This window comes from Mus musculus, chromosome 6 (genome assembly GCF_000001635.26).
Source record: "Mus musculus strain C57BL/6J chromosome 6, GRCm38.p6 C57BL/6J".
NCBI classification, from domain to species: domain Eukaryota; kingdom Metazoa; phylum Chordata; class Mammalia; order Rodentia; family Muridae; genus Mus; species Mus musculus.
In genome coordinates, this window is record NC_000072.6 from 113531640 (window position 1) to 113556075 (window position 24436).

General features: G+C 42.3%; 1 protein-coding gene across 5 annotated transcripts in view; it reads left to right on the forward strand.

Moving 5' to 3' along the window:
• Nucleotides 1-24436, forward strand: part of Fancd2 (Fanconi anemia, complementation group D2) — a 65381-nt gene continuing 40945 nt past the window's right edge. For 2 of the 5 annotated variants that reach the window (XR_003956175.1, XM_017321490.2), the window contains exons 1-17: nt 1-109; nt 2135-2232; nt 4130-4264; nt 5075-5142; nt 5285-5388; nt 5968-6028; nt 7622-7674; nt 10568-10646; nt 13371-13495; nt 14954-15041; nt 16703-16807; nt 17211-17311; nt 17662-17770; nt 17954-17989; nt 20121-20264; nt 22041-22175; nt 23496-23627. Coding sequence is in view for 4 of the 5 variants with exons in the window: in XM_017321490.2 (XP_017176979.1) it covers nt 2169-2232; nt 4130-4264; nt 5075-5142; nt 5285-5388; nt 5968-6028; nt 7622-7674; nt 10568-10646; nt 13371-13495; nt 14954-15041; nt 16703-16807; nt 17211-17311; nt 17662-17770; nt 17954-17989; nt 20121-20264; nt 22041-22175; nt 23496-23627 (1539 nt within the window). In the remaining variant the exon portion in view is untranslated. Of the gene's footprint in view, nt 110-2134; nt 2233-4129; nt 4265-5074; nt 5143-5284; nt 5389-5967; nt 6029-7621; nt 7675-10567; nt 10647-13370; nt 13496-14953; nt 15042-16702; nt 16808-17210; nt 17312-17661; nt 17771-17953; nt 17990-20120; nt 20265-22040; nt 22176-23495; nt 23628-24436 lie in introns of those variants that run through there. The other 3 variants (NM_001347350.1, NM_001033244.3, XM_017321491.2) reach the window with 2 other exon arrangements.

Genomic DNA, 24436 nt, shown 5'->3' on the forward strand with positions numbered 1-24436 from the left:
CCGGTGCGGGCGAGTAACGTCACGCCACGGCGCGGCTTTGATGGCGTCAGAGCGCCGTTCTTCTAGCGGGAAAGTCGAAAACGAAGGGAAGCAACTGGCGGGTCCCCAGGTTAGTGGCTTTTTAGGCTTTCCTGGGAGCGAGATGGTATCTCTCCGAAGTCAGACGGCCCTGACTTGTTCTAGTGTTTCCCTCTGAAAAGTGGCTGTCAGTGATTACATATTATTGTAGGAAACGCATAATAAGAAATCTCGTATAATAAGAAATTTGAACCTGTTTTTAGTTTTTGAGGCTTTTTTTTTTTTTTTTTTGGCAAGACTTATTTAATGTATATGTATGATTTGACCTTCTGTGTTTATGTGCACCACATGCATATAGGAACCCGAAGGGGCGCAGGATTCCCTAGAACTGGAGTTACAGGCAGTTTTGAGCCGCATGTTTGAATGGGAACTGAACCTGGGTCCTCTGCAAGAGCAGTAAACGCTCTTAATCCCAGAGCTGTCTCACCAGCCCAGGAACGTTAATCCTTAATAGAAACCATTGCCCTAGTCTGGAGAGATGGTTTGGAGGTTAAGAGCACTGGCTGCTTCTCCAAAGGTCCTGAGTTCAATTCCCCTTAACCACATGGTGGCTCATAACCATGTATAATGAAATCTGATACCCTTTTCTGATGTGCAGACAGAACATTGTATACACAGAAAAATAAAGAGAGAGAGAGAGAAGCTGGGTGGTGGTGTCACTTGAGAGACAGAGGAAGTTGGATCTCTGAGTTCGATCAAGGTCAGCCAGTCCTCAGAGTGAGAGAAACCCTGTCTCAAACAAAAGAAAGCAAAACAAAAAAACAAAACCAACCAAATAAAAAACAGTAATAATAATAATAGCCCATAGTCTTGGCTTTTAGGAGGTGGAGGCAGGAGAAGTTGCCTTTGGCTATGTATGAGTTCAAGACCAAACAGCTACACAAGACCCTAGAAGTTGAAAGTAAGACAAAACCCACAGATTCTGGCCTGTCTAAGAACCAAAAATAAATGAACAAAACAAGGAGTACAGATTCTGGAACCAGACTTTTTAGAGTTAGAACCTCAGCCCTTCCCCTGATTAGGAGACTAGTAATGGTATCTTTCTTAAGTTAGCATGTGAGAAATATGTAGATTATAATTAGAGCATATAAGACAAGGTTGTTTGTTTGTTGGTTATTGAGATAGGGCCTCACTGTATATCTGAAGCTGGCCTAGAATGTAACTGGTAACTATGTAGACCAGCCAGTCCAATTTACATGGTGGAATCCTGTCTTAAAAATAAATACGTACTAGAAAAATAGCTCAGTGGTTAAGAACACTTGCTGCTCTGCAGAGAATCTCGGCTCCTTTCCCAGCACCCACATAGTGGCTCATAACTATCTGTAACTTCACTTCTGGGGGCTCTAATACTCTCTTCTGGCCTATGCAGGCATCCAGTGTGTACATGGTCCACAGTCGTATGCACAGGCAAATCATCATACACCTAAGATTTAGATATTTTAAAAATAAAAATGACTGTCCTAGCACACACAAAGCTATGATGTTGAAACGGAAAACGTGTTCAGAAAAATTGTTCCTGCTTTTCTTCACTGCTCCACCTACAGGTAGACTAACGGTCCTCATAAGCTCTCACTCAATTCCCTGGCTTCTCTTCGATTGCAGTCACACAGACGTAGTTCAATACATTAAGACCTTGTAATGCTGTACGCCTCCTGCACGCTGGAATGATGTCTGTCTTGTTTTGCAATGTTTGATGTTTGTCTTGTCTTATACCTTCAGTCCTTAGCACCACCATGACACAGTACTGAAGTAACCTGTTAGAGAGCAGCTTAGGTGATGGTCTTGAGTCTCAGAAGACGAGTTATGGGCTTTCTCCTTTAGCAACAGAGAAGTAGCCTGGTGAAAGAAGCAACTTGGCCAGTTGTAGGAGTTGAAATGTGCTCAGCATTTGGGTGGTTTGGACAGCGTTAATGTGAAGACTCAAACCCTCTGCTTGTAGAGAGAATAGTTTTTAGAATGACTCCTAGTCTCCGATTATGCTGGTTCTTTTGGTGGTGGAGGTAAGCAGTGTGTATATCACTGAGCTAAATTTCCAACTCCTGGGTGTTTTTTTAAGGAAGTAATATAAGTGGCAGAAGACGTTAGTCAAAATGATTTCCAAAAGACGTCGGCTAGATTCTGAGGATAAAGAAAACCTGACAGAAGATGCCTCCAGTAAGTATCTACCCTTTTGTTGTTATATGTGAATCACAGATGCATGAGACAGGAAAAGATGCAGAACTCTTGCTTCTCAAGTGCTGACATCTGTTATGGATTACTGGAGAGAATACAGAGATCCTAGGAGCTTAAGGATTGAGTGTCTGCCTCAAATGCCACTTAGGGCTTTTGGATACCTTCTGAACTTCACTCTCCACCTTCATAAAAATAATTACTATTAAGCTGGGTGGATGATGCAGTGGTTAAGAGTACTTGCTGCTTTCATTTCCAGCTCCCACATGGCACCCACAATCACCTGTAATTTCAGTTCCAGGGATTCAGTGTCCTCTTCTGGTCCCAGAGGACACGGTACATTCATGTGGTACATTTAGGTTCCGGCAGGCAAACAGCTATCCATACAGAATAGAAATAAATCTTTTTTTTTAAAGATTTACTTATTTTATTTATATGAGTACACTTTAGCTGTCTTCAGACACAAACCAGAAGAGGGCATTGGATCCCATTACAGATGGTTGTGAGCCACCATGTAGTTGCTGGGGATTGAACTCAGGACCTCTGGAAGAGCAGTCAGTACTCTTAACCGGTGAGCCATCTCTCTAGACCAGAAATAAATCTTTGTAAAAATTCTTATACATTATCAATATTATCTAGATCCTAGAACACAAAAATAAGAAATATTCATCCTTTTGAACAACAAGTGGTCTGGGTGTGGTGAGACACACCTTTAATCCCAGCAGAAGGAGGGGATTGCTGTGGGTTTGATGTCAGCCTGGTCTATATAGTGAGGTCCAGGATAGTCAGAACTACAAGGAGAGACCTTGTTTCAAAAACAAAAAACAGAAGAGAAAAAAATAGTAACTTGTCTCCTTTTATTCCTAAAAAAGTAACGGGTAAATAAATGGTAGTGATATAGAAAGAAAAGTAAGCCACAAGCAAAGAAATAGTGAGAACTCAGTTAACAAAGGTCCTAAGAGTTCTGAAAAGGGGGCTGCGGGATGGCTCAGCCAGGGACGTGTGAAGACTTGAGTGTCATCCCCAGGACCACTGCAAAAATGGTGAATATGAGTTCCAGTGGTGAGGAGGTGGAGTCAGCAGGACTTCTCTGGCTTGCTGGTCAGTCAGCCTAGTGTACTCTGTGAGCCCCAGTGAGAGACTTTGTTTCAGAAATCAAGGTGAGGCTGTTGCAGTTGCTAACCTGGTAACTTGCTGGGCAGGCTTGGCAGCCTGAGTTCAGGTAGGAAAGAACGAACATCCTCCACAGCTGCCCTCCGACCTCATTCTCTGCTGTAGCGTACGTGTCTACACATGTTTTAGAAACACAGAGATAGCTCAGTAAAGAATACACGTTTTTGGTTTTTTTTTTTTGTTTTTTTTGTTTTGTTTTGTTTTTTTTTGGTTTTTCGAGACAGGGTTTCTCTGTGTAGCCCTGGCTGTCCTGGAATTCACTTTGTAGACCAGGCTGGCCTCGAACTCAGAAATCCGCCTGCCTCTGCCTCCCGAGTGCTGGGATTAAAGGCGTGCGCCACCACGCCCGGCTCAAGAATACACATTTTTAAAAACAGTGAGGACCTGCGAGGCGGGGACTACTTTAGACTTAGGTGAAATGTTTCCGTGGTTATTGTGCTCAAGTGGCACATTATATACTCTCCACTGAAACCTCACTGAATGAATGTTATCTTATTCGGTGGCTGTTTTGTTTGTGGGTAAGCCACTGTTGCTGACCACCTCTGAAGACAGTTTGACTACAGAGTCAGTGGGGTTCTTCAGGAACACAGCAGATGGCCTCTCAGAACATTTGGACCTGGGTTTTTGTTTTAGCTGTTGTACTCGTCTTCTTGTTTTTATGATCATATTCTTGAAGGGTTTATGTTTGTGTATTTATTTGTTTTTCCAGAAACCATGCCCCTTTCCAAGCTGGCAAAGAAGTCTCACAATTCTCATGAAGTTGAAGAAAATGGCAGTGTCTTTGTAAAGCTTCTTAAGGCTTCAGGACTCACTCTTAAAACTGGAGAGAACCAAAATCAGCTAGGTAAAGCTCAAAATATGTTTCTGAGTTCGGTGAAAGTGCTCAGGACCAGACCATGGGTCCAGAATAGGGAGGCTGACGGAGAGTAGGGAAGGAAGGCCTCTGTCCCAAGAGAAGAGTGAGGCCGCTCTGTAGAAACTGCTTATGATCATAATCTTACTGTTTTAAGGCTTGATAAATAACATCTCAAGTTAGATACCTCTAATTCTTTTTCTAGAAAAAGTAGTATATTACTAGTTGGTGTGTGTGTGTGTGTGTGTGTGTGTGTGTGTGTGTGTGTGTGTAGATACCCAGGAAGCAAGTAGATCTGTATCAGAAGAAAATATGGCAAGCCATATAAGGCTGGAGACATGTTTCTAAAGCATAGATCATATTTTGTTTTACTAAGTAAGATAGGTTATCTTTATATCTACAAGTAAGGTGGATGATTTGTATAACACTTGGTGTCAACATCTAAGTTTAAGTGTTTTACTCTAGATTTAGAAGTTTTGGCGAAAAATATTCTTAGTAGGGATGTAGAGATGACTCAGTGGTTAAGAGTATATACTGTTCCTTCAGAGGACCAGAGTTTGATTCCCAGCAGCCACACTAGGTGTCTGTAACTCTAGTTCCTGGCCAGACCCTCTGCACAGATTTTCACATGAAAATAGTATATATAAACAAACAAACAAATAGACTTTTAAGAAAAGAAGAAGAAGAAGAAGAAAGAAGATATTCTTAGTGGCGTCATCAGATGTGAAGCCTGTATTTAAGGAAGGAGGCTGTAGTAGACATTACACATCATGTTGAGAGGCTTTTCTTCCTTCCTCATAGGTGTGGATCAGGTAATCTTCCAAAGGAAGCTCTTTCAGGCCTTGAGGAAGCATCCTGCTTATCCCAAAGTAAGTCCTCTCTCTCTGTGGTGCTTCTGCTTCTGCAAGAAGTGCATCGCCTGAGGACTGAGTCCCTGGCAACAGCTGAGTGGCAGCTAACAGACGTTCAGCCACAGAGCTTCCCTTCTCTCCTCTTGGTTCTACTATTTAGGTAATAGAAGAGTTTGTTAATGGCCTGGAGTCCTACACTGAGGACAGTGAGAGTCTCAGGAACTGCCTGCTGTCTTGTGAGCGCCTGCAGGATGAGGAAGCCAGGTGTGGAGAAGAAGCTGCCTTCTAGAAGCTCAGTCTGGCAGTAACTGGACTGGACACAGGAAGTGCAGTTGTCTTTGTTTTACAGTTTTGCTTTTGATTTATAACTTTTTTTTTCTTACTCAGAATTTAAGTGTAACTTTAAAATTATTTAATTCAATGTGAGGCTGGATTGCAAAGAACTGGAACATGTTTTATGAAACATGTCTTACCTGTACTAATAAGAATTGACATCCTGTGTCTCCCTTACCAAGAGCTATCTTCTCATGTCTGTATGTTTTTTTCTAATAAGACTTAACTTTTGTCTATCTGTTTGTCTGCCTGTCTATATAGAATCATGTTCTCAATTATGCAGCCCTGCCTATACTAGAACTCCTTATGCAGACCAGGCTATCTTTAAACTCATAGCGGGCTGCTTGCTTTTTCCTCCTCTGAATGCAGAGACTAAAGGCCTTTGCTTTCTAGCCGGGCTTTGAGATGATCTTTAAGGATTGTGCATTTAATCAGTTTCAGGTAGAAAAGATAGTCAAACATTAAAACAAAATGAACAAAATAAGATCCAAACACCTCTCTGTTTTCCAGCATGGGCACATTTTACTCCAAGAGTCTGATCAAGCTACTTCTGGGGATTGACATTTTACAGGTGAGACCACAGCACTTTCCCCAGAGTGTGATGGATGTGAAGTGGGGTACCTAGCAGAGCGGGGTGACTTTTAGCTGGCAGCAGCACTGTACAGCACTTGAGATTAGTCTCTAAGTCATGTCTGTCTTTGACTTCTTATTAGGCTGGTTGATCTGCCAGTCCTATTCATTTCTTCAGCATATGAGTCTGGTTTATTTAAAAACATTGTAAATTGGTACAGGTGTTCTGGTCCCTGCACGGGCCAAAGGCATCAGATCCCCTGGTGCTGGAGTCACAGTTTTCAACTACCAGATATGAGTTCTGGAAACCAGACTTGGGTTCTCTGTAAGAACAGTACACATTCCTAACAGCTGAGCCATCCTGCCAGTCCCGAGTCCTCTTCCTTACAGCTCCGTGCTGTGTGCTCTGAAAATTTTGTACTTACTGCTGAATTTTCACCTGCACCATCACCTAGTAACTTGAGTTTGCTCTTTACTTCATTCTCCTCTATCTCACTTCAAAAAAAAAAAGGTGTATGTGTGGCAGGAGTGGGGTGTGTAAGCGCCGGTGGTGAAGGTGCCTGGGGAGGCAGAGGCCTTGGAGCACTGGATCTGAAGTTAAAGGCAGTTGTAAACTGTAGGACGTGGCTTCTGGGACTCAGACTTCAGTCCTCTGGAGATCAGGACACAATCATGGTCTCCGAGCCTTCTCTCTAGCCAGGACATTGACATGTTTCATGTGTCAATTGAACACAGCTGTAGAGTAAAAAATGTCTTTCCCACCCATCCTCCCTTTTCTTCTTCCTTAGCTTCTTCATATAATTTTTAATCTCTTATTTTTCTTTGGAAATCTTGACTATAATTTAGTTAACTCATATCAGAGACCTGCATTTTCATCTGAAGAGTAGACTTCTTTTGAAAACAATCTTTTAAAATCTGCATTTCATAGACTAAGAGTCACCATGTTTAATAGTATTTTTAGTATCTGATTAATCTTCCTTAATGTTTGGGAATGCAAATTATCAATGTATTTTATATCTAAGCATTTATATTAAAATACAGGCAGTATCCATGTGAATATTCTTAGAGGATGTCAGTTATATTAAGATGTTTCCTCAAGAGCTCTGGTGGAAGAAACTTATGACTAATTGTACATGTTCATTTAATGATTATTATTATAGATATTAAAGTAAGCCATCTACAGATCAAATAACTCTCAGGTTTAACTAGTTTCATAAAAATACATTGAGAGGAGGTATATCCAAAAATCACAACTTCTTTTTGCTTTCTCTGCTTTTTTTTTCCCCCAGAAGTGATTGACAGTAGAATTTGTCCACTTTGTATTTTTTCCAGCCCTCCCAGGCACAGTCTAATGCTCTGTGGTTAGGTGCAGTACTGTCTTACTTAGAGGCAACTGTTGTTATAAACCTCTCTGGAAGCCTTCTGTGAAGTCATCTCCGTTAAACCTCGTGTACTGAGCTCTTCAGCACTTTAGTCCCTTTTTAGAGTACCACACAGCCACTGGCCTGATGCTGGTCATTTCCACCTGTTAACTAATGTAACTCTGTTGTGTATTTTGATACCATCTCCTGACTGTGAGTGTTTTATCTTTTAGCCTGCCATTATCAAAATGTTATTTGAAAAAGTGCCTCAGTTTCTTTTTGAAAGGTAAGTGGAATTGCTCTGAAACCTTGAGTTTCAATGCTTTTGGACTCTCTGGAATGTCACTTCTGCAATGTCCTATGGCCATGTTTAACAAGTCAGGGTCCTGAGTGAGGGATAACATTTCTTCTGATCCTTTATAAATACTAAGTCATTGTTAAAATAACTATCACACATATTGTATGTAGGATGGTTATTCTAGAAGAGTACATAACACTCTGGCAGCAGTGGCCTGTTTCCTAGGACGGAGGCAGTTGTCAGTCTTTGCCTTTTATTTTGAAGTATGTTTCCACTGCTTTTATTTCAAAATTACTGTGTCAGGGGCTGGAGAGATGGCTCCGTGGTAAAGAGCACAGGCTGCTCGCTCCTTCAGAATACTAGAGTTGAATTCTCAGACACCAACACAGATAAAACACCCATATACATAAAATAATAAATATTTTTAAAAAAACAACAACTGTGTCAGAAAGGAAAAAGACCTGCCTGATTAATAATGACATATAAAGCCTCAAGTATAGAAACATCAAATATTTGAGTTTCATTAGCAAAGACAGAAACTTAAAATAAAAAATAGTTCTGGGCGTGGTAGCACTTGCCTTTAATTCCAGTACTAAGGAGGCAGAAGCATGTGGATTTTTGAGTTCAAGGCCAGGCTGGTCTATAGAGTGAGTTCCATGACATCCAGGGCTACACAATGAAACCCTGTCTTGAAAAAACAAAACAAATAAATTAATTTATTTAATTTAATTTAATTAAATAAAAAAATTCAATGCAAATAAATCTAAAAAAAAATGGCCTGGGGTGGGGCTGGAGAGATGGCTCAGCAGTTAAGTTACTGTCTGCTCTTCCTGAGGTCCTGAGTTCAATCCTCAGCAACCACATCGTGGCTGATGCCCTCTTCTTGCATGCAGGTGTACATGTAGATACATACTCATATACATAAATAAATAAATGAATACTAAAAAAAAAAAAAAAAAAGCAATGCAAGCTGGGTGTTGTAGCCCAGTTGGTAGAATCCTTACCTAACCTGAAGACCTGAGTTTGATTCCTATGACAACATAAATTTCAACACTCCAGTGATAAAGGCAGGAGAAACAGAGACTCAAAGAAATCCTCAGTTACACAGAAAGTTTGAGTTCAACGAAAGACACAGAAGACCCTGCCTCCAAAAAGAAAATAGGAAAAATAAAAGGATAAAATATTGAGTGTTTTCCCTACACCCAAAAAGCCTTTGTTAAATATGAAGAACAGTTACTGGATTTGTTGTAAATGAGCATAAATCAATCATTGTGCGAAGCAGTCAAGTTGTATGTCTCAAAACCTTAGATTTGCATCTGGTTGCTAGACATGGTGGCTCGTGCTTAGAATCCCAAGTCTTAGGAAGAGGAGGCAGGACGATGAAGGATTCAGAGTCATCCTCAGATACATAGTGAGCTCCAGGCCAGTGTGGGCGATGCTCTGAGACCCTATTGCAAAGTAATAAAAAACCCAAACTTTCTCAGCCCCAGCATTTGAGAGGCAGAGGTAGGTGGATCTCTGTGTGTTCAAAGCTGGCCAGAGCTACGTAATGAATCTATGTTTCAAAAATAAAAGCCACATCTCATTCTTTTACTTTAAAGTTTCTGTCTTGTTTGAGGCCCACACTGGCCTACAGGTGGCCATATGGTTAAGACTTGTCTCACACTCAACCCTGCTCCCACCTCCCAAGTGCTTCCATTACGGATGTGCCATCATGGCTGGTAGATTTAGTAACTTCATTTATTTATTTTGTTTTTTCAAGACAGGGTTCTCCCTTGTAGCCCCAGCTGTTCTGGAACTCACTTTGTAGATTTCAGGCTGGCCTTGAACTCACAGAGTTCTGCCTTTGCTTCTGCCTCTCAGGTTCTGGGATTAAAGGCTCATGCCACCACCTCCAACCAAATTATTTTTGCTATGTTTTATGTATATGGTTGCCTTTGCCTTCATATATGCCTGTGCACTGCGTAAGTTCCCGGGGCCCAAGGAGGCCAAAAGAGTGCATTCTGTTGCCTGAAACTGGAGATGTAATTGGTTGTAAGCTTCTATGTGGTTTTTGGGGATCAAACTCAGGCCCTCTGGAAGATCAACAGGTGCTCTCAACAACTGAGCCATACATTCCAACCTGTCACTTTTCCCTTCTCCCCAGCTATATAGCCACTATTTTAGTGATGGGTTGTTTTTTTCTTCGTGACAAAGCACTATTACTGAGGCAACTTATCGAAGAATTTGTGACTTAACAGTTTCAGAGACAGTGATGCGTCTATAACCATCATGGACGGGAGCATGGCAGCCGGTAGGCAGGCGGGGTGTTAGAGCAGTAGCTGAGAGCTTACATCCTTCTCAGAAAGCTGGAGGCAGACAGAAGAACTAGCAGTGTTTTCTTCCAGTCGTCTTTTCCACAATATATACTCATGTCTGGGTTATTTATTCAGTTATTTTATGCGTTTGCACATGCATGCCTGGTATCTGCAAAGGCCAGAAGAGGGTGCCAGATCCCTTGGGAGTGGAGTTACAGATGGCTGTGAGTCGCCACATGGATTGCTGGGAATTGAATCTGGATCATTTGGAAGAGCAGCCAGTGCTCTTAACTGCCCAAGCTGTCTTTTCAGCCTCTCTGTTTTTAATAACCACGTTTGTGTTTAGCATTGTGCCCCATGACTACTAACTATATAGTTAGTGGCTTTAACTGACTGGCTGAAGTACTCTATACAGTAAAGTTTTCTGTCTTGTAGTCAGGAGTTGGTGATACAGCTTATAGTAGAGCACCTGTCCATCATGTGAGTCCTCTAGAACCAAAAAGAAAACAAATGACATGGGGAGAGAGAGGCACAGAGGGAGGGGAGGACAAGCAAACCAACCCCTTTTCATTCTGACATTTCAGTGAGAACAGAGATGGAATCAACATGGCCAGACTCATTATCAATCAACTAAAATGGCTGGATAGAATTGTGGATGGCAAGGTAGGTGGGGGCTTTATCCATTTACAAAGTGTTTTACACCTGGGCAGAGTTGTGCATGCCAAAAAATGCCTCCATGAGATGCAGCTGTAAGGCATTTTCTCAATTAGTGCGTGCCTACAATCCCAGCACTCGGGAGGCAGAGGCAGGCAGATTTCTGAGTTCCAGGCCAGCCTGGTCTACAGAGTGAGTTCCAGGACAGCCAGGGCTACACAGAGAAACCCTGTCTCAAAATAACCAAAAAAGTAAAAAATAAAAATAAAAAATAAAAAAACACTGCTCTAGTGCCTTCCCAAATATTTAACATATAATAAACTATACTTAATTTTTTGTTTTGTTTTTGTTTTTCGAGACAGGGTTTCTTTGTGTAGCCCTGGCTGTCCTGGAACTCACTCTGTAGACCAGGCTGGCCTGGAACTCAGAAATCCGCCTGCCTCTGCCTCCCAAGTGCTGGGATTAAAGGCGTGCACCACCATGCCCGGCTGAGCGGTGGTTTTTAACCTGTGGCTGTGAACCCTTTGGGAGTTGAATGACCCTTTCTCAGGGGTCACCTAAGACCATTGGAAATATCAGTTATTTACATTACAGTTCATAACAGTAGGAAAATTGCAAAAAGGAAGATATGAGGAAGCAATAAAAATAATTTATGGTTGAGGGTCCCCACAACATGAGGAACTGTATTAAAGGGTGAACCACTGGTCTAGAGACATGGCTCAGAAGCTATGAGCATTTGTTGCTCCTGTAGAAGACCCCGGTTTAGTTCCCAGCATCTCCATGGTAGTTCACAACTATCTGTAACGCAAACATAAACATGATGCACACACATACACACACAGAGAGAGAGAGAGAGAGAGAGAGAGAGAGAGAGAACATACCCCACAAAGTGTAAAATAAATAAATCGTTTTTAAAACACTGGTAAGAGCTGGGCATGGTGGCACAGGCTTTTAATCTCAGCACTTGAGAGGAAGAGGCAGGTGGGTCTCTCGTTCTGGACCTTTGAGACCTCTGAGGACTCCCTGGTCTACAGAGCAAGTTCCAGGACAGCCAGAAACCCTATCTCCACAACAACAAAATGAGAACAAAAACAGAAGGTGAGGGTGTTCGTGTTACACAATCTGTAGATTACTTTTTATTTCTGAAAGGTGGGAAGATCCCAGGCCATCTTATTTTACTATAAATGATTCAATTTGTAGTTTTTGCAAGTATGTAATTTATGTAAGTGCATTGGAAAAGTTGAACACTTAAATAAATAGAAGTTCAAGTTTTTCTTAGGGTTGGTTATTGGGCAAGAAATTGAATATGTTGTACCTCACTGAATTTTAGAAATACAAGGAATGAGCATTTCTTGTTATGATAACTCTTACACGCGTTCTCGCGACCGGCCAGGAAGAACGCAGCAAACCAGAATCTTCTGCGGCAAAGCTTTATTGCTTACATCTTCAGGAGCCAGAGAGCAAGAGAGCAAGAGCTCTATTGCTTACATCTTTAGGAGCACGAGAGCAAGAGCCAGAGCAAGAGCGCAAGAGTGCAAGAGAGCAAGAGCAAGAGAGAGAATGGCGAAACCCTGTCCCTTTTTAAGGAGAATTATTCTCCGCCTAGGACGTATTACTCCCTGATTGGCTGCAGCCCATTGGCCGAGTTGTCGTCACGGGGAAGGCAGAGCACATGGGGTGGAAAACTACCCTTGGCACATGCGCAGATTATTTGTTTACCACTTAGAACACAGGATGTCAGCGCCATCTTGCAACGGCGAATGTGAGGGCGGCTCCCCACAGATAACAGGAAAGCTGTTCTCATAATCCGTTAGCCAAACCCCGTTTCAGTGCTGAGTAGTCCACTTGAGGCACTGCCTGCAGTCTTGCTTCTTTCCAGAAGCCTTGCTTGTTTGTTTGTGTTTGTGTTTTGTTTTGTTTTTGTTTTTACAGGCCCTTACTATCTAGCTCTGGCAGGCCTGGAACTTGCTGTGTAGTTCAGGCTGCCTAGAATCTTGCTCGATCTTTCTGCCTCTGCCTCTCAAGTGCTCGGATTGTCAGTGTACACTACCAGGCCTGTCTTCACTTCAGAGGTTCTTACAGCCATTCTTTTAGGTTTTGACAGACATTTTCAAACTACATCTTTTTTAGAAAAACAGGTGTTTTTAGAGTCTCATCTGGGCTGGAATTTGGAGTCTGGACTAAATTTTAATGTATTCAGTCTACTCTGTTATGTGAATGTCGAGGAGAGGTACTGGCCTCTTTTATGTGCATATGTTTATGGGTAGGTACGAGTGTGTGTGTGTGTGTGTGTGTGTGCACACGCGCCCCTGAACTCACACTCACATGAGTGCCTGTGTGCTGGTATCTGGAGATCAGAGAACAACCTTGGATGTTACTCCTTTTGTTTTGAAACAGTCTTTCAGTGTTCTGGGACTTGCCAAGTAGCCTAATATAGACTGGCTGCCAGTGCTTCCCAGGAGTCTACCTGTCTTTGCTTCAGACCTGGGGTCACAAGTGCGTGCCGGTGTGCCTGGCTTCTTTACCTAGGTTGTGGAAATTGAACTCAGGTTCTCATGGAAGAAAAGCACTTTATTATTGAGCGTGCTCTCTCCCCAGCTCCCTTTAGCCTCTCACTTTAAATTTTGAGGTTGAGTCTGTTATGGTCATGATAATTTCAGGTCTGTATGTTCATGAATAAGTAGTTTTTATTTTGAATAATGTGTTACAGTTCTAATAATGTTCTCCCTGCAGGACCTCACGGCCCAGATGATGCAGTTGATCAGTGTTGCTCCCGTGAACTTACAGCATGACTTCATCACGAGCCTTCCTGAAATCCTAGGGGATTCCCAGCATGCTAATGTGGGGAAAGAGCTTGGGTGGGTAAACACTGTGGGACTGTCTCATGGAGCCTCCACCAGGGGAACTTGTTCATTGCAATGTAAAAAGAGCTAAGCTTAGGGCTAATGTGGTAACTCTGGCTAAAGGGGCTTACCTTTCTTTCATCTCTGATGATGTAAGTTTTATACTGGAACCCACATAGTAGAAGAGAACTGACTTGCCAAGTTTTTCTCTGACTTCCATATTTGTACTGTGGCACACATTGGTATATGTCTGACATACACACACGCACTCACACACACGTGTACACCCCCACAGATGTACATACATATATACACACATGCATTTGGAACATAAAGGCTGGGACACAGGTGTTTAAGTTCCTCTTCAGTTTTGTAGGAAGTTCATAGCCAGTCTGGGCTACATGAAGCTCAGAATCACACACAAAAGGTGGTTGGGTATATGACTCAGTTGAGTATTTACCTGACATGTACCAAGTATGTTAATTCCCTAACATTACATGAACCAGGTGTGAGGGCAGAAGGTAGGAAGCAGGAGGAACAGAAGTCACACTCATTCTTGTCTACATTGTGAGTTTGAGGCCAGCCTGGGATACACTAAATCCTGCCTCAAAATGTAAAAATTATTTGGGCACTAGTCAATAATGCCTTTAATCTCAGTATTTGGAAGTAAAGGTCAGGAGTTCAAGGTCAATGTCAGGCACTGGTCTCTGTGAGTTCGAGGCCAGCCTGGTATATAGAGTGAGTTTCTGGACAGGCAGAGCTACACAGAGGTGCACATGCAATAACATACAGATTTTCTGGTTATTATTCCTCAAGCAATATAGCATGACAACTTGCATAGCTTTTACATAGTCTCAGGTATTGTAAGTCTCCTAGAGGTAACTGGAGTATGTGGGAAGATGGATGAGTTGTGTGCTGATAGCCATGCCATTTCCTAGAAGGGACTTGAGCATCCACTGCAGGTCCAAGACATCTGTACTGACTGGTTTTGTGTCAGCTTGACACAAGCTGGAGTTATCACAGAGAAAGGAGTTTCGGTTGCAAAAATGCCTCCATGAGATCCAGCTGTAAGGCATTTTCTCAATTACTGATCAAGGGGGAGAGGCCCCTTGTGGGTGGGACCATCTCTGGGCTGGTAGTCTTGGGTTCTATAAGAAAGCAAGCTGAGCAAGCCAGGGGAAACAAGCCAGTAAAGAACATCCCTCCATGGCCTCTGCATCAGCTCCTGCTTCCTGACCTGTTTGAGTCCAGTCCTGACTTCCTTTGGTGATGAACAGCAATGTGGAAGTGTAAGCCAAATAAACCCTTTCCTCCCCGACTTGCTTCTTGGTCATGATGTTTGTGCAGGAATAGAAACCCTGACTGTGACAGCATCACTGCTCCTGTCCTCCCACGCGAGGGAGTAGCTCCTCAGGTTGTTTCTTGCCCCGATCTATTCAAACCATTACTCAGCTTTTCCTTCTTTGTTAACAGCGAGCTGCTGGTGCAGAATACTTCCCTGACTGTTCCAATTTTGGATGTCTTTTCCAGTCTCCGACTTGACCCCAACTTCCTGTCCAAGGTAGGAAAAAGCCTGCTTTCCAGAAATAGGAAGAAATCATATACAATGAAAGAAAATGCCACTTTGAAACTATGCTCACAAATGTTAAGGTACTATCCTGCGCGCGCACACACACACACACACACACACACACTCAAAAACATGGCATCATCATCACGGGGATCAAAAACCAGGGCCTTATAAATACTAAGCCAAAACCTAACCTCTCTCTCTCCTTCTTTTCCTTTTTCTTTTTTTCTTTTCTTTCTTCCTTCCTTCCTTTCTTTCTTTTTTTTTTAAATAGTTTTTTAAAGATTTATTTATTTATTTATTTATTTATCATATATGTGTACACTGTAGCTGTCTTCAGACACTCCAGAAGAGGGCTTTAGATTTTTGTTACGGATGGTTGTGAGCCACCATGTGGTTGCTGGGATTTGAACTCAGGACCTTTGGAAGAGCAGTCGGTGCTCTTAACCGCTGAGCCATCTCATCAGCCCCTTTTCTTTCTTTCAATTCATATGGTCTGACCATGTGGCCCTGACTGGCCTCAAACTCAAGATCTTCCTGCCTTAGGCTCCCCAGTACTGGGATAACACATGTGCATCCCCAGGCCTGGCTTAAGCAATGCAATTTATTTGGGTTTCATTTTATTTTTCACTCTGCTGGTGATCAAATCCAGGGTCCCACAAACACTAGGCAGACATTTCACCACTGAATCACACTCATCTCGTAAGTGGTAAGCTTCTGTGTTTGTGTGTATCTGCATGCATGTGTGTATGTGTGCACGTGGAACCCAGATGACAACCTCAGGTGTTCTTCAGGTCTGTCCACTTATAAAAAACATTTTTTTTTTTGAGACAGGATGTCTCACTGCTTGGAGCTTACTAGTGACCTTCAGAGATGTGGTTGTCTCCAAAGCACCCATGCTGGGATTACAAGTACTTAGAGCCATGGCTGGCTATTTTATGTGAGCTTAGGGATCAAGCTCAGGTCTCATGTGATGACTGGGAATATAGTTTTTGATAAAGTACTTGCCTAGGGTGTACAAGGCTTTGACCCCCAGCATCACCTAAGCTTTGTATCATGGCATACACATAAACAAGTGGTAGCGGCTGGAGGAACAGAAGTTCAAGGCTATCCTAAGCCACATAGGGAGCCTGGGATGCTAAACCCTCAAGGAAAACAGCAATATATTTTTACTTCTTTTGTAACTTTTAACATACAAGCGTTCTGGAATTTAGCTGGTTTTTATTTGGCAGTAACTTCACTTGGCTTTGGTTCTCTTCTAAATAACATACTTTTATTCTGGAAAAGAGCTGGCTTTTCATCGTTCTTTCTGACTGAGTAACATCCAAAGAGGTCCATAAACATTCACAATCCAATGTTGGTCATCCCTGGGGTCAGTGGTGAGGGAAGCAGGAGGGAGCGCTCCTGTTTTCCATTGTGAACTCAGGCCCTGAATGAAATGTAAGACTAAAGATGCTTGACATTCATCACTTGTCTATGTTAGAAAAGTCTTTGACATTTATAATTGTAAACGCCTGTAATTTGGGGAAAAAAAGAATTTTTTTCCTAAACTACCATTAGGAAAATCAAATGAGCAAAATGAAGCTTCCAATTTTGCTGGTAGGTCTATATTGGGTTTGAGTAGTGAAGAACTTTGTGCTTTTTATATTTAGATCCGCCAGTTGGTGATGGGCAAGCTGTCATCTGTCCGTCTAGAGGATTTCCCTGTGATTGTAAAGTTCCTTCTTCATTCTGTAACAGACACCACTTCCCTTGAGGTATGCTATTATTTCCTACCAAGCCTACCTACATTCAGATACCTGGGTAAATGGTTTAAATAAGTACTTCAAGTTGCTGTTTTCTGGCCTTAGATGAATTGATAGTGCTGACTGTTCCAGATAGCTGTTGGGAGAGAACACAGCTCGGTCTGTTAAGTACTCAGCAGAAGCTGCTGCAGGCTGACATTTTCTATTTCCCTGTGGTTGTGTCTCAAGTGATTCTAGGGTTCAGGGTGTGGCATTCTGAGGAACTCGAACTGTTCTCATCCAGGCTGCTGACATGCCTTTTGTTTGGTCAGGTGTTTTCCTCAGTGTTTTGAGTTGTTAAGGTTCCAGTGAGAGAGTGGCCTGTGCCCGTCCACTGAGGCTGAGCAGAATACATGACGATAGTGATTTATCATAGGTCATTGCCGAGCTTCGGGAGAACTTGAACGTCCAGCAGTTTATTTTGCCGTCACGAATTCAGGCTTCCCAAAGCAAATTGAAAAGTAAAGGACTAGCAAGGTATGGAGCCGTTTGCAATTGCCATTTCTTTTTTTGCATAATCATAGTCTACTTTTATCCTGAAGGTAGGATAGTTATGAGAGCATAATAAACCACAAGTGCTGATAGCAAGGCTATGTGCACGTACAGCACAACAGGGATTTTCAAGTGTGTGTGTGTTGAGGTTTGGCTCTGTATTGTTATGTAAACATTTTCTTAGCCATTCAAATCCACACAGTCTATAGTGCAAGTTTTTCAATATTTTGCATAATAAGTTGGGACATGCTCCAGAACCTCTGGTTATTAATCAGAAACTTGGATCTTTTTCTGGTAAATAGCAAAAATAATGTTTCCTGCTTTGTTGTTTGTAGCTCTTCAGGAAATCAAGAGAACAGTGATAAAGACTGTATTGTTCTTGTCTTTGATGTAATAAAGTCAGCCATTAGATATGAGAAAACCATTTCAGAGGCCTGGTTTAAGGTGAGTAAGGTAACTTTGATCGTCAAGGTGGTTCCTGAGTGTCAGTCAGTGGCTGCTGTGTGAGGTGAGATTGTCATTCAAGTGTGAATGATGATGCTGGGCCAGTGAGCCGGATGTGTGGGATGAAGCAAGTGTCGCATGCTCCATTGATGTGCTATCACATTGTGGCCCTTGTTTTCCTAGGCAATTGAACGCATTGAGTCCGCGGCTGAACATAAGGTAATGCTCTTGTGCTTTGCCTTGGCTACTGTGCTCTCCTGCCTTCTTCCTGTGCTCCTGCAGCTGTCCTTCCATAGCTGCTCTGATAATGTTAGATGTGTGGAGAAGGCAACCCGAGAGGGGTGACTTGCCTGTGACTGCTCTTACCTACTAATTCTGGAAATGACTTTAGTCTACAATGTTCAGTAGGGACTAGGAGATTGTTTCATCCACATGAAGTTATAGTCCGAGCAGCAGTACCCTACCGAGGTCATGAGTTCAGGTCCTGAGTCTATGGTTAGCCTTCCTCCCATCAGGTGCAATTGTCTTTTTGATTTTACTTTGCCCATGTAGTCCTGACCTGAGCTGGTTAGTCTTTCCACTGTAGGACAAACAGTGGTACTGTGACTTTCTCTGTCTCTCTCTGATTCTGATATGTGTCTGTCTGTCTGTTGGTCTGTCTATGTCTGTATATGTGTGTTCGTGTGTGGGGGTGTTAGTTTGTGTGTGGGTGTATGTTGTAACACTGCACTCCAGGATAGCTTAGAACTCACTGTGGTTGTTTTAAACTGAAGATGATTCTCCTGCCTCAGCTTCCATGTGTTGGAGTCACCATGTCTGACTTCTGTGAGGAATCTGGATGTCTGTCCTTCTGTGTACCAGTTGTTTCTTCTGAAGGCTTTGCTTTAGTTGTAATCTTTTGTTTTGTGGGATTTTTATTAGTTGAGTGTGCAGTTATTAGATGACAGTCTTAAAAGTTTCTATGATATAGAGTAAACAGTGAAAATAAGGAAGTTTCTTGAGACAGGGTCTCGTCCCACTGCCTTCAGACTCACTGGATAGCTGTGAAATTGACCTTGAGCCCCTGATCCTCCTACCTCTACTCCCAAGGGCTATGGTGTCAGGCATTTGCTACCATGATTACTTGAATATAATGTTGGAGCAAATGATAATCTAATTGTTTGTTTTTACACAGAAAGTAAATTCATACTCTTTGATGCCTTTATACCTAATTTTTATAGACTTGCAGACAAGAACATGGTATAAACATAAGCTATATATTCTTTGAACAGTTTTTTTGTTTGTTTTTGGTTTTTTTTTCAAGGTCAGTTTTCTGTGTAACAGCGCTGGTTGTCCTAGAACTCGTTCATAGACTAGGCTTGCCTCAGACGCACAGAGATCAACCTGCCTCTGTCTCCGCAGTGCTGGGATTTAAGGCGTGGTGTAGTGGGTCTCCTCGAAGATGGTATCATAGGTGTTGTGAGCCATCCCACATGGGGCTGTGAACCGAGAGCCCTGGTCCCCTAGAGCTGTAGCAAATCCTTGTAACCACTGAGCCGCCTCTATCTCCCCTTTGTAAATGTTGTTTCTTTTTGTGAAAGCTGTGTGTGTATAAAGACAGGCGCACTCCTGTAAGAGCAGACGTGTGCATACGCATGTGTGTATGGTTTTCACTCTGTCCTTAGGAAGTACAATCCTACTGTGGTTAGTGTAGTGCAGGTTGCTTATTTTCTTCACCATTATCACCAGGTATCAGAAATGACTTACTCTGTTTAAAAGCGGGTTAGCTGAGCCAGAAATGGTGGCATGTTCCTTAATCCCAGCACTTAGGAGGCAGAGGCAGGTGGATCTCTGAGTTCAAGACCAGCCTGGTCTACAAAGTGAGTTCCGGTGCAGCCAGGGCTATACAGAGAAACCCTGTGTCAAAACAAACAAACAAACAAACAAACAAACAAACAGGCAAAAATGGGTTGACTTATACTGTTTTTTTGTACCTCTGTTATATTTCAAAAACAATTATCATAAATTATTTAACCTTATATTGATGAACATTTATAGTCTTTGTAACTTTTCTTAAAGCACCTTTCCTAATTTTGAAAGTATACAATTTAGTTGTCAAGTGATTCCATCTATTTCTTTTTTTTTACAAATGTAAAAATGTTCAACATTCTATTTCAATATCATTTTTCTCAATATTTTGATTTTTTTTTCAGGAACTACCAAATGATAATAGTTGTTGCACTTTATTTCTCTGATAAGTGTTTCTGGGTTTTGTAATGGCATGGGAGCTCCGTGGGTGTGGAGTGGGCCAGCGAGTGTCATCGTGTGTCTTAGGAGAGAATAAGAGCTCTGGTGTGCTGCTCTCTGACAGGCTTTGGACGTGGTCATGCTGCTCATCATCTACAGCACCAGCACGCAGACCAAGAAGGGCGTGGAGAAGCTGCTGAGAAACAAGATTCAGTCAGACTGCATTCAAGAACAGCTGCTTGACAGTGCGTTCTCTACACATTACCTGGTAAGTGTGAGAGGTACGGGAAGTAGTGGGTGCAGGTGGAGACATGCCGAGAAGATAATAGATTGATATTTTCTTCACCATTGGAAATCTCACAATACCTTTGTCTACTATTGATCTTTGACAGGGAGCCCAGCACGTCTCAGAGCAGTAGGTTAATGGCTTGGTTGGGTTCGGATGATGATATTAATGAGCCAGCCTAAGATGGCCTTTCATCCTCTCAGGAAGATGTTAACAGAGTTAGTTTATCTTGAAATCTCTAACACAAGTTCTTTTGCCTTTTGGATTTTTTTTCAAAAAGATTTATTTTGCATTTATTTTGTGTTTGTGCCATGTCCCTGTGTGTATATGCCACATGTGTGTACATGCTCTTGAAGGCTGGAAGAGGACTAGATTCTTTGGACCTGGAGTTACAGGTGGTTGTGAGTCACCTGACATGGGTGCTGGGAACCCAACTTGAGTTTTTAGAGGAACGGCAAGCATGCTTAACTGCTGAGTTATCTCTCTAGCAACATAACTTTTTAAAATGTGTTTTGATTTTTTTTTTTTTTTTCCGAGAGTCTCACTATGTTATCTTGGCTGGCCTGAAACTTGGTATGTAGACTAGGCTAGTGTTGAACTCATAGAGGTCCATTTGCTGGGTTTTTTGGTTTTGTTTTGAAAATGACAATATAAGTAATGAAGATGGAATTACTAATGTAATTTATTTTGGATCCCTCAACATCTTGTCTATATTACATTATTTGTGGAACCTGGTCACTTCTTTTATAACAATTATTTAACGAACTTAGTTTGGAAGTCTGGGGACCTAGCTCAGTTGTTAAAGTGCTTGCTATACACTCACAAAGACCTGAATTCTATTCCCAGCACCCATATAAATGCTGAGCATGGTGACACACATTCGCAATCACAGTACTGGGCAGGTGGAAATATGCAGGTCCCTGGGGCTCTGGTCAGCCAGCATTTGTTGAGCCCCAGGTCCCAGTGAGGGGCCCTGTCTCAAAAAAGAAAAAAGAAGTGAATATGGCTTCTGAAAACAACTCCTGAGGGTGACCTCTGCCCTCCACATGCATGGTCATATGTATGGTCACCAGCACGCGAGCACACACACGCACACAAACTCAGTTTGGGTAGCATTGAACGTTATAGACTGAACTGAAATCATAACTGGAACAGAGCAGCCTACCCAGGGAGGTATGTGACTGAGTGAAGAAACTAGAATCTATTCAGTCTAGTTTGTAGTTCCTAATTGAACATGTAGGAACTGTGTGTTAAGCTTATCATTTACGTTTTTTTGAACTCCGAGGCTAGTTTTTAATCTGTTTATGATTCTTTGAGAAAAATCATAATGGTGAAGGATTATTTTGGGTATAATTAAGACTCCTTTTATAAAACAGCAGTACATTAGGCCCTCACTAGATTGGGACATGGAAGCACAAGGGTCAGAGCCCAAGGCCATCTTGTGATTACAAAGTTTGAGGCCATCTAGAGGCCACCAGAAAGAAACAAAAACAAAGAAACTGTCTTGTTGTTTCAATTAAGTGAGAGCAGGGGTTGGAGCCGTAACTCAGTGGTCAAGTGTCTGTCAACCATGGACCAGGCTGTGGGCTCTGCTTAGTGTAAAAGCTAGAGAGCAGCGTCTGAGAGCAGGATGCTGTGTGTCCACGCGATGATGTGAGGTCCGACAACTTGTTCTCTTTGGTGGCAGTTGTGGATATGGATATTAGCACATTTGGTCTACAACACCGTTTCCTAGTCTTTTCTCTTTTCCTCTTCCAGGTTCTTAAGGATATTTGCCCATCTATTCTTTTGCTGGCTCAGACTTTGTTTCACTCTCAAGACCAGAGGATCATTTTGTTTGGCAGTCTTCTGTACAAATATGCTTTTAAGTTTTTTGATACTTACTGCCAGCAGGTATGTTGAGACATTTATTTGGATAAGGAAGAAACAGGATATGGAAAGGTTTAATTTCAAATAAATTGGATGTATTCTGAGGTATATTCTGGGTGGTTAGATGACATTGAAGGGGAAATAACTTTGGCTAATAGCTTGGAAAACTCAGTACTAAGCCAGTCATAGAGATGCACATCTTTAATCAGTCCTCGGGAAACAGGCAGGGCAATAAACAAAAGTTTGAAGCCTGACTGGCCTTCAGTGCAGGATCTTGCTTCATAAACAAAGAAAACACTCATTTCTGGGCTGGAGAGATGGCTCAGTGGTTAAGAATATTGACTGTTCTTCCTGAGTTCAAATCCCAGCAAACACATGGTGGCTCACAACCATCCTGATTAGATCTGATGTCCTCTTCTGGAGTGTCTGAAGACAGCTACAGTGTACTTACATATAATAAATAAATCTTTTTGTTGTTGTTGTTTTTTGTTTTTTCTTCGAGACAGGGTTTCTCTGTATAGCCTTGGCTGTCCTGAAACTCACTTTGTAGACCAGGCTGGCCTCGAACTCAGAAATCTGCCTGCCTCTGCCTCCCGAGTGCTGGGATTAAAGGCGTGCGCCACCACGCCCGGCTAATAAATAAATCTTTAAAAAAAAAAAAAAAAAGAAAATACTCATTTCTAGTCTGTCCTGAAGTGATAAGATTCCTTAGAGGATCCAACTGTGAGAGCTGATAGTTGCTTTAAAATCATTAAGATCTTGCTCAAATGTAGCAGTTCAAACAACTGGACTTAGATTTTATTTTTTATTGCATGCATATGAATGCAAGGTTTTGTACCTGAGTGATGTTCCTGAGGAGGCCATATATTTTTAGAATCATCTAGTCTTACCTGTTCTCAGTTCACAAAACCTGTAAAGTCTTAAGCTCCTCAAGTATGGTCTAACCAAGAAATCTCAGTGCACACTAAGTCCAGTCACAACTTGTGTAAAATTTAACTCATGGATAAATATTCAGATGACCACACCAAGGAACAAAATCGGGAAGTTTTGATACTGTCCACTGACCTATTACTGATGGTCAAGACGGAGTGGTCATCCCTGTCATCCCAATACTTGAGAGACAGGAGAGTCACAAGTTTGAGGCCAGCATGGGATAGTGAGGTCCATGGAGCCAGGATAACTGTGTGATGGTGTGGTTGTGCTGTGTGGTTACAGGCTTCCTAAAGCCAGAGTGTGTGGCAGCTAATAGACAGTAAGGTGGAGGGTAAGAAGGCCTTGGGCGTGAACACCGGAGAATGGGCGTGTCAGTTTTGTTTCATACTGTCCTGTCGCCTCCCTGTATAGGAAGTGGTTGGTGCCCTAGTCACCCATGTCTGCAGTGGGACTGAGGCTGAAGTCGACACTGCACTGGATGTCCTCCTGGAGCTGATTGTGCTAAACGCCTCTGCTATGAGGCTCAATGCTGCTTTTGTTAAGGTACTGTCTGTCCTGACAAATACCGACTCATTTTTCTGTTGCATGTATCTCAGTGTTACTGCTGTAAGTTAGCAAAAACATATTTTGTATCTTTAGCTGTTGAGCACTATAAATGTGAGAGGGACGTGTGGGAAGATGGGTAACGTAAAGAGAAGCCTGTGATGGAAAGCTGCAGCACATCTGTACTGACTCAGGATCACTTCTCTATGCGCGTGCCAGGCAGCGTTAACGCGCTGTGGGCAGGGGCTGGCCGTGGCCTTGGGCGTTAAGAGAGCAAGAAGCATGAGCAAGTCGTCTTACATACATGGCTTACATAGCTGCAAGTCGTCTTACATACATGGCTTACATAGCTGTGGAAACTCTAGGAACCAAAACGAAAGAGAACTTGCAGTATTTGTCTGACCTGCCTTAACCCACTTTCACAACATTAATATTGGTTTTCGTTTTCCTGCAAACAGCATAGCTTTGTTCTTCCGTATGGCTGAGACATTTTCATTACACGTGAACCACATTTCTCACTGTTGACGAGCATCTAGGTTGTTTGCAAGACTTAGCTGCTATGTATGTGCAGTGCAAGTGACTCGGTGATGTTGACCTGGTAATTGAAGTAGCTGGGTAATTGTTCTCTTTAAAATGGGGGCAGGAGAGAGTAGGGCTGGAGAGATGGCTCAGCAGTTAAAAGCATTTGTTACATTTGCCAAGGATCCGGTTTGACCCCCAGCACCCACATATTGGTTCACAACTACCCATAACTCTAGTTCCAGGGAACCCACTGCCCTTCTCTAAACCCCTTGGACACCAACCATGCA